Raw genomic sequence first — 15,242 nt, forward strand, 5'->3', positions numbered from 1 at the left:
TGTTTTGAGTGAAAAAAATTAGGAGATAACATTAAGAAAACTCTCAAAACTTTTTTTTTGTAACCTTGTAACTATTTCTGAGTAGATTTATTTATTCATTCATTTCCCTGGATAACAGTAATTATATGTGGTCCTAAAACCATTTTATGTGTTGTGTGTACTCTTTAATAGAATGGCTTACATTTAAATTTTGAAAGAAGAGGGCTTATTTTTCTTATCTCAGTTTGCTGCCTTTAGTATTAGGTTGGTGCAAAAGTAATTGCGGATTATGCAATTTAAAAAAAAAAATCTTTTAAACCGCAATTACTTTTGCACCAACTTAATAATAATAATGTTGACGATGGTCCAGAATCACAGATCTTTGGAAAGTGTAAACAATGCCTTAAAATTTCCCAAGGGTTTTGTCATAAATTGAGCCTCAAATGAGGACATTACGCTCTTTTACTGAAGTAAAACTTTCTCAAAGAGATCCTTTGTTTTTCATCTTTTGTATGTCTTGAGATTTTCATATTTGTCTCTGAAGTAGGAAAATAAGAACCTCAACTCTATGACAATGTTTCTTAGGCACCATACTTAAAAAAAAAAAAAAGACTCTTCCTTAAGCCCTAAAATTGATTAGTTGATCATTTATTTTGCTTATTCCTATGTAATACTGCGGAAGAGGATAGTCCCTAAAAATTACATCATTTATCCTCAGTCTGACAAAGAAGTTATTTACAATTTAATTGGCATCCTTTGTCCTCAGCTTTGCCTTTTTAATTGTCTTCTGTCTATGCAGGTGTCTTTTGTTACTCTTACGTTTTTATTTCTTTTTTTCCTTTCTGCTCTCTCCTCCCTCATTCTTCTACTTCTGCTCCAAGGGCAGAATTTGAAATGTGAGTGGTCACAATTGAACCTTAACTTTAAAACAGTGAACTTGTTTATGGGCCTTTATTATGATGGTGTTTTTGTTAACTTGATTTTGTTTTACTTATTTTTAATTTTTAAAAACTTTTATTGTGGCAGCTAGAAATTTTTTAATTATTTATGTGGTTCATATTACATTCATTTTTCCCAGTTTTATTGATATAATTAGCATATAAATGTTGACTTTAATATTTTATTATTTTTTAGCTATGTGTGATTGTCAGTGATTTTTGTATTTCATCGTTACTAAAATTTCAACTTTCAACTACTGAATTTTCTTTTACTATATTTAGTTGGGCGGAAATTAACTTGTATGTTTCGGGCTACATTAGTATCTGCAGATACATTAGTATCTGCCCTTTGCATCTGTTAATTTGATCTTAATATGATCCTAATATCATCACCTGCTCTAAATCTGAACTTTCAAAGGGATTTTTTTTTATTAAGAAAATGTCTGAAAAGAAATCATTAATGTGTTTATGTGTGTTTCTCCATTCTGCAGAAGCTGTTTTCCTTGGGTGCGGGAGATAGACAGCTGATTCAGACTCCCTTGCATGACAGTCTTCCTGTTACAGGCACTAGTGTGGCTCTCCTGTTCCAGCAGCTCGGTACGTCTGTTCTCCCATTTTCAATGTCCTCTTATGGAAGCATACCAAAAAAAAAGATTTATTTTTGATATGAATGAAGAAAATAAAAAGTGAACCATTAAATACCTGATATATAAAATATATAATCACATAGGTCCTAATCTTAACTAGTACTCATTTTTTTGTTTTTTTAAATCTTTAACCCAGGCCCCTTTTGCTCCGGAGTTAGATATTTCCAAAGTAGACGTATTTTCTTTATGCTTTAAAATATAAATAGATAGTATATTTTGCTTTTCTATAGATGAATTACTTTTGTAGAAACTTTGTTAGATGGAACTAAAAATCCCGTTCATCTCATCCCACCATCTGTATCAGGACTTTATCTCCAATCTTCTAGTAATGGCTAGGATGAAAAAATGGGGGAAGGACACTAGAAAGTGCCCTCTATACATTTGACAGCTGGTACTTCATTTAAGGAATGATACAACTTAAAAGTGAGGGTACCAGGGATTCCTGTTTATTTTTGACTGAGTGCTGGGGATATGTATATAAATGTATAGATATTTTGGAGGCCTAGAATGCAGTTATCTTGTTCCAGAGGGGATTTACTTTTATTTCTTTTATATGGCTAGAGATAGTAGCATCAAGAATAACCTTAATCCATTTCAAGGAACTGAAATGATTTTAAGCTGTACTTCAGTTTTTCAGGGGGCCTGTCAACTCATGATTTACCTACTCCTAGGTTTGGTCCTTTATGGCTCCAATTCAAAGCATGAGAGCTTTATAAAGGAATCTTCCTTGGTAAAACCTGAACACATAGTTTGGATGCCTAAGGACCACTAAGAACAAAGGGGATAGAAAGGTGGTTTGTTCTAACCATCACCACTTTGAATAATTGGGAGAAGGTGCACAGCTTGAAGCTTATCCCTCAGGAAGGAGAATGAGGAGCTTTTAGCCTTCCAGATTTCCAGAGTGCTGCCTGAATATTGCAAAAATGTGGAGGAATTGAGACTTTTCATTCACTGCCACGGAGAATGGGAATGGGACAGCCATCTTGGAACACAGTTCGACTTTTTCAAAAAAATTAAGTAAACTAAATAATCCAGCTATTTCACTCCTAGGCAAAATCCTAAGGAAAATGATAGCACTGTCTATAGAAATATTTGTACATAAATATTCATATCCTTATCTTTATCATAGTAAAAAACTGGGAACAAATTCATTGCCCATTAGTGGTAATGAATAATAGTGATAGTAAGGGATAAATAATCTGATATATTCATACAATAGAATACTACAAAGCAATATAAAGTAATAAATTATTGATATGCTATAGCATGTATTAATCTGGAAATAATTATGCTGAATGAAAAAACCTGATGAACCTCCCCTCGCCTGTATGATTTGGCTTCTAGAAAGTTCTAGAAAATATACTCTATAATCTATGGCGACAGAAACAGAGCAATGGTTGCCTTGGGGGTGGGAAGAGAGAGATTACAAAGGAACACGAGGAAACTTTGGGATGTTTGTGTTCATTATCTTAATTGTGATGGTTTTACAGGTATATATGTGTGTCAAAATATATCAAATTTTAAAAGTGAATTGAAAACATGTTCACATAAAAACTTGTACATAAATGTTCATAACATTATTATTCATAATAGCCAAAAAATAGAAACAACCCAAATGTCCGTCAACTTATAACTAGATAAACAAATAGTGGCATATCCACACAATGGAGTATTACTCAGCTATAAAAAGGAATGAAGTGTTGACACATGCTACAACATGGATCAATCTTGAAAACAAATGCTAAGTGAAAGAAGCCAGACACAAAAGGACACATATTGTATGATTCTACTTATCTGAAATGTCTGGAGTAGGCAAATCCATAAAAACAGAAAGTAGATTAGTGCTTGCCATGAGCTAGGGGGGATGAGGCAATGGAAATTGACTGCTAATGAGTATGGGATTTCTCTTCAGGTCATGAAATTGTTTTGGAGTTAAACACTGGTGATGGTTTTACAATCTGTGACTATGTAAAACCACTGAATTGTACACTTTTAAAGGGTGAATGTTACGGTATGTGAATTTTATCTCAATAATGAAAAAACCACTAGGGCCTTGTGAGAAGAACTCAGAAGCCATCTTGAAGAGGCTTGCAACTGATTTAAGATGGTACAGTTTGAGTTTCAAAAATGATAATTGCAGTTGTTTGAAACTCAGCAAATATTTTTAAACCCAGGAATTCATAATAATATTAAAATATGATTACCTCATAATACGACAGGGAACCAATTTTTTACCTTGAAAAATTTACCAATAAAGGAAATGAATCCAGCGTTTATTCTGCATTGTTTATATGAACTACAGTACTGGGTAACCCAATAGTAGGTGAAGGGAATTGTCTCTTTTTAAAAGCATTTTATCAATAAATGAAAAAGAAGTTATAGAAATAGAACATAATTTTACAAAATTCAGTGAATCAAGATCGAAGCATCAATAACTGTTTCCATAAGAAGAAAAACAAGAAGATATTATGTGCTAAGCCTTGCCAAACATTACCTATAGTTTTGCCAGAGGGATTAAATCTGAGTCTGATCACAAGAAATACAGAAGATAGGGGAACATATTGAACTGCAGTGAGAGACTACACTTGTCAAAATCCGCGCTCTCAAAAACTGTTGGTAACATGTCCCAGGTTCTTGAACAAATAAATTATAAGGAAAGGAAATGAATGGAGGAGAAACCTTTAGATTAAAAGAGATTCAAAACACATCCCATTTTTAATAGAGTGAGTTTGGACTATTGTGTCCAGGGATGCACTTTTGGGTGATGAAACTATCTATAGAAAAAATCAGAGGAACAGTTAATAGAATAAAGTCTGGATATTGTTTACGTATGGCAGAAAGGTGATTGTGATTGGGGCTCTTAGGGTTGCCAACAAACCTCTCCTTCTTGACCTAGGTAGTGTTTATAATTTACTAAACCTTATATTTGATTTGTATAGTTTTCTGTATGTGTTTATCTTGCAATAAAAATATTTTTTCAAAACTTGTCAAACTATCTGTCCCCTCTGTCTGTCTGTCTCTCTGTCTCTCTGTCTCTCTCTCTCTCTCTCTCTCTCTCTCTCTCACACACACACACACACACATATACGTCTTTTTTTTTAAAGTACAATGTTTGAACAAATTAGAGATTTTATCCATTTCAGATAACAAAACGTGTAGAGTTAAGTATCACAGGGCTGATATATTGATTGTCAGATCTCTCCAGGGATCATATGGAAATTATGAGCTATGCTTTTTCCCTATTCGTAATATGGAATTTTCCCTTAGTAGACTGTGAATTTCAAGAACTGCCATTATAATAAGAGAATAAAAGAATAGTTAGAACTTATTGTTCTTTTTGTCCTGTATATCTGTCTTTGTGCTTTGAGCACAGAAGTCATTGGTGTTTGTTAAATAAATGAATGAATGCACTAGTCATGAAGTGAATGGCAGTTATATGTCATTAGGAGATACTTTGTGAATGGATGAAGTATGCTAAAACACATGATGATTAGTCACTTGAAGATCAGATTTCATTATTTCACTCTCTAGTATTTTGAGCTGAATTATCTTTTGCTTACATATTCAAAATTTACTTTTTCAGGGACAGAATAAAGAAAAGATAAGAAAGAAGAAAGAAAGATGCCTCTAAAACAGCACTGTATGCAGAGTTGTAGTTTCTAGAGCATGTGGTACTGATAATTCTGTCTAAAGGCGTGCTGTTATCACCAGTCATTTTGGTTGCAGTGTTGTGGAAAGCCAACATTAGACTATTATCGGAGTTCACTACCTGGGTTGGGGGTCGGGTGGTAGTGGTGGATTTTACACAGCACAGACAGGAAGCAGATAAGAGTATAAGATTCTTTTGTAGCCTTGACTACTCTTCCTGTGAAAGGTCTAAATGTAATGATAAAATTTTCTTGGTTCTTCTCTGCAAGGATTAAGATAATAAATTTGTTTTCCGTAGTTTGAGAGTTCTCTGTGTTTGCCTGAAATAATTATGTGTGCTTCTGCCATTACCTCCCTCATTCCTCATACTTTCCTGTTAATTACCCTAATTTCTTACTTCCCATCTATTTTGTTTGTTCCTTGTTGCAGCTTATGTGATTTATGTTTTAAGTGTGGAAAACTGGAGGGCTTTTTTTAAATGTTAATAAGATTGTATTCACAGGAACTGGTTTTTATAGCCTCTCTGATTTTCAAATCTAATCCATAGCTTTTTTTTTTTTAATTTGTTTTTTGAAAGATTTTATTGGGGAAGGGGAACGGGACTTTATTGGGGAACAGTGTGTATTTCCAGGACTTTTTTTCCCAAGTCAAGTTGTTGTCCTTTCAATCTTAGTTCTGGAGGGTGCTGTTCAGCTTCAAGTTGTTGTCCTTTCGGTTTTTTAGTTGTGGAGGGCGCAGCTCAGCTCCAGGTCCAGTCGCCATTGTTAGTTGCAGGGGACACAGCCCACCATCCCTTGTGGGAGTCGAACCTGCAACCTTTGTGGTTGAGAGGACGCACTTCAACTTACAAAGCCATCCGGGAGCTCAGTGGCAGTTCAGCTCAAGGTGCTGTGTTCAATCTTAGTTATTGAGAGCCCACTGGCCCATGTGGGAATCGAACCGGCAGCCTTTGGAGTTAGGAGCATGGAGCTCTAACCACCTGAGCCACCAGGCCGGTCCTAACCCATAACTTTTTAATTCAGGTGTTCCTGAGGTGTTGACCCAAATAATTTTGTGAAATTCTCATGACATGTTTGTCATACCCACTCACCTATAATTTGGATTTTAACTACAGACTCACTAGTTTTAGAATACTTAGTCTCCAGTTTTTACGGTGTACTATTTATTAGACATTTTTAAAGTCACAGACTAAAATGATCTTGGATCTTCAGCTATCATCGCTCAGTTTTCATAGTTAATTAGTCTTGTGTCATCTGTGTTTATATTTTGTCCAGCTTTATTGATAAACAATATTATTGACGTAAACATATGTAAGTTTAAAGTTCACCATGTGATGACTTGATGCACTTATATATTGTGAAATGATTACCACAGTAAGGTTAGTTAAACCTCCATCCCCTGACATAATTATTATTTGTGTATGTGTGCTAATAGCATTTTATATCTACTCTCTCAACGCTTTCAAGTGTATATGTAATACAGTATTATTACAGTCACCATGCTGTACCTTAGATCCCCAGAATTTATTCATCTTATACCTGGAATTTATTCCGTTTGACCAACATCTCCCCATTTCCCCTACCCTTTGGCACCTGGCAACAACCATTCTACTCTCTTATTTCTATGAATTCACCTCTTTTAGATTCCACATATAAATGAGAGCATAAGATATTTGTGTTAGTCCGACTTGTTTTACTTAGCATAATGCCTTCAAGTTTTCTCCATGTTGTCACAAAAGGCAAGATTCCCTCTTATGTTTGAGTAATATTTCATTGAATTATGTACACCATATTTTCTTTATGCATTCATCCACTGCTAGACACTTCGGTTATTTCCATGTCTTGGCTGTTGTGCATAATGATGTAATGAACACAGGAGTGTAGATGCCTTTTTGAGTTAGTGATTCCGTTTCCTTTTAAATGTATACCCAGACATGAGATTGATGGATTATATGGTAGTTCTGTTTTTAAATTTTTGAGGAATGACCTACTGTTTTTCATAATGGCTTCACCAATTTACATTTCTACCAAATGTGAGCACGGTTCCCTTTTTTCCACTGCCTTGCCAACACTTGTTATCTCTTGTCTTTTTGATAATATTCTAACAGGTGTAAGATGATATCTCACTGTGGTTTTGATTTGCATTTCCTTGATACTTAGTGATGTTGAGCATCTTTTCGTGTACCTGTTGGCATTTGTATGTCTTCTTTCTAAAAATGTCTGTTCAAATCCTTTTCCCAATTTTTAATGATTGTTTGGTTTTTTGCTATTAAGTTGTATGAGTTCCTTACATATTTTGGATATTAATGCCTTATCAGATAAATAGTTTACATATATTTTCTTTTATAGGTTGTCTTTTTATTTTACTAATTGTTTCTTTTGTTGTACAGAAACTTTTTAATTTGATGTAGTCCCATTTATTTATTTTTGCTTTTGCTGCTTGCACTTTTGATGTCACATCTAAAAAAATCATTGTGAAGACCAATGTCAAGGAGTTTTTTCTCTGTTTTCTTCTAATACTCTGTTTCCCCGAAAATAAGACCTAGCCAGACAATCAGCTCTAATGCGTCTTTTGGAGCAAAAATTAATATGAGACCCGGTATTGTTTTACTATAAGACCGGGTATAATATAACATAACATAACATAACATAATATAACTATACTATATTATAATACTGGGTATAACATAATATAATACCGGGTCTCATATTAATTTTTGCTCCAAAAGACACTTTAGAGCGGATTGTCCGGCTAGGTCTTATTTTCGGGGAAATGTGGTAAGTTTATAGTTTGAGTTCTTACATTTACGTATCTGATTCATTTCAAGTTATTTTTCTGACTGATGTGAGATGTTGTCCAATTTCATTCTTTTGCATGTGAATATTCAATTTTCCCAACACCATGTAGTGAAGAGACTCTCCTTTCCCCATTGAGTAGTCTTGGTTCCTTTGTCAAGTGTTTGTTGACCATATATGTGTGAGTTTATTTCTACATTCTTAATTCTCTTCCATTGTTCTATGTGTATGTTCTTATGCCAGTACTATACTTTTGATTACTATAGCTTGGAAATGTAGTTTGAAATCAGGAATTGTAATGCCTCCAGCTTTGCTCTTCTTTTTTCAGGATTGCTTTGGCTATTGGGGTCTTTTACGGTTCCATATGAATTTCAGGATTTTTTTTTTCTATTTCTGTGAAAAATATCATTATAATTTTGAAAGAGAGTGCATTGAATCCGTAGATGCTTTTGAGTAATATGGACATTTTAACAATATTAGTTCTTCTGACCCATGAACACAGGATACCTTTCATTTATTTGTTTCCTCAAAATCTTGTAGTTTTCAACAAAATTCGAAGTACAATTTCTACTGAATGTATATTGCTTTCCCACCATTGTAAAGTCCAAAACTTGTAAGTCGAACACCAATGTACGAGTAAGTTGGGGACTGTCTGTACTGTCCTTATCTGGCTTTGTTTTTAGGATAATGTGGGCCTTGAAAATTTGGGAGTGTTCCTTCCTCTTTAGTTTTTTTAGACGGATTCGAGAAGAATTGGTATTCTTTATACGTGTATGCTTAGTAGAATTCATCAGTGAATCCATCTGGTCCTGGACTTTTCTTTGTTGCAAGGGTTTGATGACTGTTTTAATTTCCTTACTCATTATTGGTCTGTTCGAAATTTTGTTTCCTCACAATTCCTTCTTGGTATATACTTTTTTATATGCATACTGTCTTTTTACTTACCCATATTTGACTTTAGCCAGTTTTTCATTAACTATTATTACGTCAATAATAATAATTATTATCTATTATTTATCTATTATTTGTATTGATTATCCCTAATACTAAATATAGATTTTAAAAAAATTATTAAATGTTTTCTCGAGTATATCTTCAGTTTATCTTACAAACATTACTTTGTACATAAACACTCTCTATTGATTGTAACTGTAACTTGCTATTCAGAAAGTTATTTCTGTTTTTAAATATTTTAATGGAAAATTTTTGGTATTTTGTCTTTTGTCTTTCCTTGGAAAATCTCTGTCTATAATGCTATGTAATTATTTTTGAAGTGATAGTAAGTTTTATAAGAATTTCAAAAATAATTTATGTTCCTGAAATAGAAAGATGAAATGATGCCAGAGGAAAGAATGAAGGGTTAGGTTGTGCAAAATTGTTCTCTTTAAAAAAAACACCTTTAAGAAGAATATGTTGATTGGTAAATTTATGAACCATACGAATAATGCATCAATCATAGAATGATTTTTCTTTAGTGATCAAAATCTAGTACCTTGGATCACGTTTCTACTTTCACTCAGTTTTTCTAGCTTATTTATATAGCATTATTACTTGTTTTAGTCTTATTCTCCATTATAATGGGGAAAAATGAAGTGGACATTTTCTTTTTCAATATATGTAGTAAAAAAGATTGTTGGAGAAACTGAATGCACAAGAGATTAGACCATTACTATGAATGGCATATTGTCCTCTAGGTGAAGAAGGAATAGTGTTTTGATATAACTATATATCTATGATTAAGTATTTTTTGACAGTTTGAATATTAGCAGTTTTCCTTGGGGATTTGAAACGAATGAAATCTTCTCCCTAGCCTGTTCTAGAGCACTTTTCTGGAGAAATTGCTTACCATGTGTACTCACCTCCAAAGGCATAAGGATCTCTAGGGAAGACTGTTCTAATTTAATTTTTTTGTAATAAATATCACAAAGAATATTGTTCCTGTAATTCCTACCTGCAGGAATATATTTTTTTCATCAAATGTTTTCAAAGCAGTTACCATATGTCAGGTTCTGTGGTAGTCATAGGCATATAAAAATTAAAAAAAATCATAGCCCTTATACCAGATATATTTTTAGCTTAGTGGAAAAACATGTTTTAGAAATGATAGTAAAGTATAATTAGTGCAATAATAGAGATAACAAGAGCTAACTTTTAACTAGCTAGAAAAGAAGAAGATGGACATACCAAGCAGAAAGAAGAATGTAAGCAGTGTTCTAGAGCCATGGGAGGCCTTCATGAAATAGTTGTTTGATGTTTGATGATGCTTGAGCATAGGATTGTAGGAAATAATAGTCACAATGTTATCAGGAAGTTAATTGCTTTTCCTTTCAAAATTAAAAATTAAATATTTACGCTGGTTTTGTAAAAGAAACTTTTTTAAAAATACCAAAGACTGACAGTCATTTATCATTTAAGGATTTGTTGACTAGTGTGCTACGTTTGTTAGAATTACACATAAATAAAGTATGTGGTTGCTGTATGGTATAATTTGAGGATAGTTCTGAAGAATCCTGGTTCAAAACTGTCTTCTTTCTTTACCTTTTATGGTGCTGACATGCTGCTATTAAATAGCTGTCTCCATCTTTGTACTGACTCTTTGTACTGTATCTTTAATGAATGCAAATGCTCTGAGTTAAGTAATTATCCTTCGTTGTCATTAAGTATTATCCTTCATTGTCACAAAGTTCTCTTGTCTAAAATTTTGTTTTGCTCTTTTAGCACTTTAGAGATTTTTCTTCTTTTAAAATATGGCTACTCCAATATTGAAGTATATGCAATTTATAAATTGTGGTAGGACAAATTGTCCTCTTTTTCTGTGCTCTGTAACACTTTGTCTGTATCTCTATTCTTTGTGTTTTAACTATTTATTTACTAATCTGCCATCTTCACTGAATTGTGAGCTTATACGAGCCTACCTCAAGTTTCATTAATCTGGTGAACACATAATGTGAGATATAGATGATGTGCTACAGAATTGTACACCTGAAATGTATGTTACTTTACTAACAATTGTATTAGTAATAAACTAATTTAAAAAAGAGGCAACAACAGCAAAAACGTGTCTTTCTATCCATCCCTAGAGTTTAGCAGTTTCTTATATATCTCAGCAGTTCAGTAAAGGTTTAATAGTGGAGGACAGGAGGAAAAGGGAGAAAAAAAGGAAGAAGTTTTACAAGCGTTATTTCTTTTGTTTTTCTCTAAACATTTTCTACAATTTTGGAAATTTTTAATAATAGAATTTAAACATTATTTCTTTTCTTCCTGAATCTCTCTGCCTTGGCAGCTATAGTTAGATTTTTAAAAATTGATTATCATTAAATCAAGAAGTTGTTTGTCTTGGTTAATTTTTAAGCATTTGGATGCCCAAATTATGTAAAAATCCCCTTAAATCTCATTTAAATGACAACTCATGGACTGTGTCTTACTTTTGGCTGTGGATTAGTGCTTTCTGAGACTTTTAGTTGAATTATATAAGTAGAGTTGCCATATAAAATATAGACATCCAGTGAAATTGGAATTTAAAAAAAAAACAAAAACAAGTGTTACTTCTTCTCCTTGCTTTAATTCTCCAGTTATTTTATTATCTTTCCCCTTATTTGCTGTTGTACTCCTAAATCCCTTCACTCTTCCTGCTTCTTAAATTTAGATGTTAAAGTAGATTTTAAAGCCTGGTCAATCAGAATAGGCACAGAGACTAGGAATCTGGGCCGTTTGGTGTTGAAGTGATTATCCTAGACTCAGAAAACCAATTATAGTGTTAAACAAGGAAGGAAATGTGCTGTACCTTTTTACACTGTTTTGGTTAAGTAGGTCTTTTATGGATTACTTAGGATATATACAGATTTAGATTTGAATTCTTTGTGGTCATATGTATTTGTTAATTGACTTCTCATATTTAAAGTTTACCATATTGCTAAACTCTACTTATAAGCACAGAGAGTGTATTTTAATTCATGTCACCCTCAAGGTGATAAATGTGTGTTCGTAACCACTAAAATATACCCACTTATGGGTTGCCCAATTCAGTTACATTTCTTAACTTTTTTTTTTTTTTTTTTTTTAACTTAGAAGATTTCTATTTCTAACATTTGGAAATAATATTCTGGATTGTAACAAATTTTAAACATTGCCTCAATTATAAAACTGAACTATATAAAATACATCAAGCTTTACTTAATCTGTGAAGGTAGGGATCTTGTTTTTCTTTACTACAGTATTCCCAGTGCCTGAAGCATAGTAGATACTCAACAGATCAAATGAATGAGAAATATCCCTTTTCATTACCATTATTATATTGTTTTCTTCATTGTGGATTGACCAGAAAGAAGTGTAATAAATTGTAAGTTTTCTAAAATATATCCTGTCTTGAAACCATGGCCTTCAATTCTTCATTTGAAAGCTAAGATATAGTGTTCTATTTGTGCAGCATATCATATTATTTAGAGAACGAGAAGATTCTGGAGAAAAGTTTTTGGTGTTGTTTTTTCAAAATGGGAAACAAATACATTTGTTAATATTTGATGTTATGAATTTTAGAACTTTAACCCTAAAGAAAAGTTAAGCTCAGGAAGTAATTTTTCAGGATGTTTTACTATTTGAGTAATCAACAGGATGTGTATGTACCATTGTACTGAAATCAGTAGTAATTATCACTAGACTGTTTGTTTTTCATATTGTCTTCTCTGCTGTTATTGTGCAACTTTGGCTAGACATTGGCTACTGAAGACTAGGACAATTCAAGGTTATGTAGAAAACTTATTATGACTTGTAGTTCAAAGAAATTGGATTTTAAATAACTGTATTATGAACATAGCAACAAGTATTGTTAGTTAGAAATAAAAATATTAATGAAATTTCTTAAAATATTTGAGGTATGGGTTATGGTATGGATAAATTAGGTGTGGATAAATTATTCTGTATTACACTGTATAATTTTTTGGATAATGAAAAACTTATCCTTTGAGCACTAGAATATTGTCCCTAACTCATTTCTACTACCTGACACATAAATCCTGTCTTGGTAAGTATAGTGTAATAATATTTCACCCTTGATATCATCAACTGGTTGTTTTAATTGATACTAAGTAGGGTAGAATCCCTTACAACTGCATGCCTTCCTTCTTCACGATTTTCTGTTACTAAATGATGCTGACTATGAGTTTTATTTTCTAATAGATTATCAGAACAGATTATCTTTTTTTGTGGGGGAATGCAGAGGGTTCAGATAAGAGTGGAGAGGAAAAGTTCTTCCCTAGAGTCTTCAGGAAAAAAGCCTGGACTCCTTCTCATGAACCTTTCCTTGACACAATTACTTGTAGGTCTCTTAGTGCCTTTTCTTCCATAAGTCCTCTATTTCTTTGCACGTGGTCTGTTAGCTTTGAAAGCCTTGCTGCTCTTGTCTCCCTAACTAACGTCAGCTTATCCTTCAAAATCCAACTTGAGGGTCAGTTCCTTTATATGGGCCCAGTGTAGTCACAAGGGTTCTTAAGGAAGGAAGGAAGGAGGCAGAAGAGTCAGGGTCAGAGTAATGCACTCTGACAAGACATAAGGAAGAAAGACTCAACTGGCCTTTGCCAGCTTTGAAGATGGAAGAGGGGCATGAGCAGAGGAATGTGGGCAGTTGGTAAAAGCTTAAAAACCCAAGCGTATGACTTCTGACCCCCAGATCTTTAAGATAATATATTTGTATTGTTTTAAGGCATCAAGTTTATGTGAATTTGTTATAGCAGTTATTGGAAACTAATACAACCACAGACTTTTAAAAATATAAACATTTAAATACTTTGACTCAGAAGAACTTGCTAAATTGGTGCAGAGAATCCTCAAGTATACATCACCCACCTTCCCCCAACAATAATATATAATCATAGTACATTATAATAACTAGGAAGGTGATATTAGCATAATACTATTAGTTCAGGGAAGGAATGACACTTCTCTGAGTAGATCTTGTTATATCATTTTGACTTCAGGAAGTGTGTTGAGGTTTTATATCTTCAGAAAATAATATTAGCTCAGTCATGACGGGAAAAAATGAAAACGCAAATCTTAAAACTGAAAATATACAGAAGCAAACTTCACTATCTTTCAAGTGAATAACATAAGCACACTGAAGAATAAAAACTAAGTAAAGTAACTTAAGAGCACAATATATGACTATATATAACCTCATTCCTAGACTGGTTTGAGGAGAGAATCGCAAACAAATTGTTAATTCCTTTTTAGCTGGTGTGGTTTTTAGAATTAGAATGGCTAAAAAATTCCGCAACTATTTAATATGTAATACAAGATTCAGCAAATGAGTAAATGTGTTTATGTTATTAAGATCCACGTTTCTTACTAGAAGAAGGGAAGTACAAATATGTATTGGAGTCAGTGGGGTGACCCGGTGGAAATGGATTAGAATTGAAAGTAATGGTGTGAGCTCAGGATTTGTCAGGTGTGTGTGTGTATGAGTGTGTGTGTGTGTGTGTGTGTGTGTGTGTGTGTGTACACATATATAACGTGAAGATGCAAAAATCCTCAGCAAAATATTAGCAAACCAAATCCAACAATACAGTGAAATGATCATACACCATGATCAAATGGGATTTATTTATTCCTGGGATGCAGGGATGATTCAACATAAGCAAATCAATAAACTGTTCTCTATAAAATGGTTAATTTTATGGTATATAAATTTCACCTGAGTAAAAAAGTAATTAAGGTTGTGGAAATGCTCCATATTGAATGAGATGAAAAACACCTATCTAAATGGAATATCTGATCTTAGAATGAATCCTGACTGTGGGGGAAAATCTCTAAAGGATTATTACTGAGTCAGTGGACAATACTGGAATACAATCATGTGCCATTTGACAATGGGGGATATGTCTAGGAAATGTGGTGTTAGGCAATTTCGTTGTCTTTCGAACATCATAGGTTGTACTCACACAAATCTATTGCATAGCCTACTATATGCCTAAGTTGTATGGTATAGCCTACTGCACCTGGGTTACAATCCTGTACAGCATGTTGCTGTGCAAAGCAACGTGAGATTAAGTCAAACATAAGAGGAAATGATATAATCAAGACACGCTGCTGCCAGTGTAACATGGCATACTGTTTTACATCAAACTTTATGAGTAGAATAATGATAAACATATATGGTATAGTAAATGTATTAATAAAATATAGTTGTTATCATTATCAAGTATTACTTACTGTACATAATTGTATGTACTATACTTTTATAT

General features: G+C 33.2%; 1 protein-coding gene across 8 annotated transcripts in view; it reads left to right on the forward strand.

Moving 5' to 3' along the window:
• Positions 1-15,242, forward strand: part of SBF2 (SET binding factor 2) — a 396,450-nt gene that overhangs the window by 198,724 nt on the left and 182,484 nt on the right. For 7 of the 8 annotated variants that reach the window (XM_081063396.1, XM_081063389.1, XM_081063390.1 and 4 more), the window contains one exon: positions 1,409-1,514. In XM_081063396.1, coding sequence (XP_080919522.1) covers positions 1,409-1,514 — 106 coding nt within the window. Of the gene's footprint in view, positions 1-861; positions 876-1,408; positions 1,515-15,242 lie in introns of those variants that run through there. The other variant, XM_081063392.1, reaches the window with a different exon arrangement.

The sequence above is a fragment of the Rhinolophus hipposideros genome (genome assembly GCF_964194185.1).
Source record: "Rhinolophus hipposideros genome assembly, chromosome: 10".
Taxonomy (NCBI): domain Eukaryota; kingdom Metazoa; phylum Chordata; class Mammalia; order Chiroptera; family Rhinolophidae; genus Rhinolophus; species Rhinolophus hipposideros.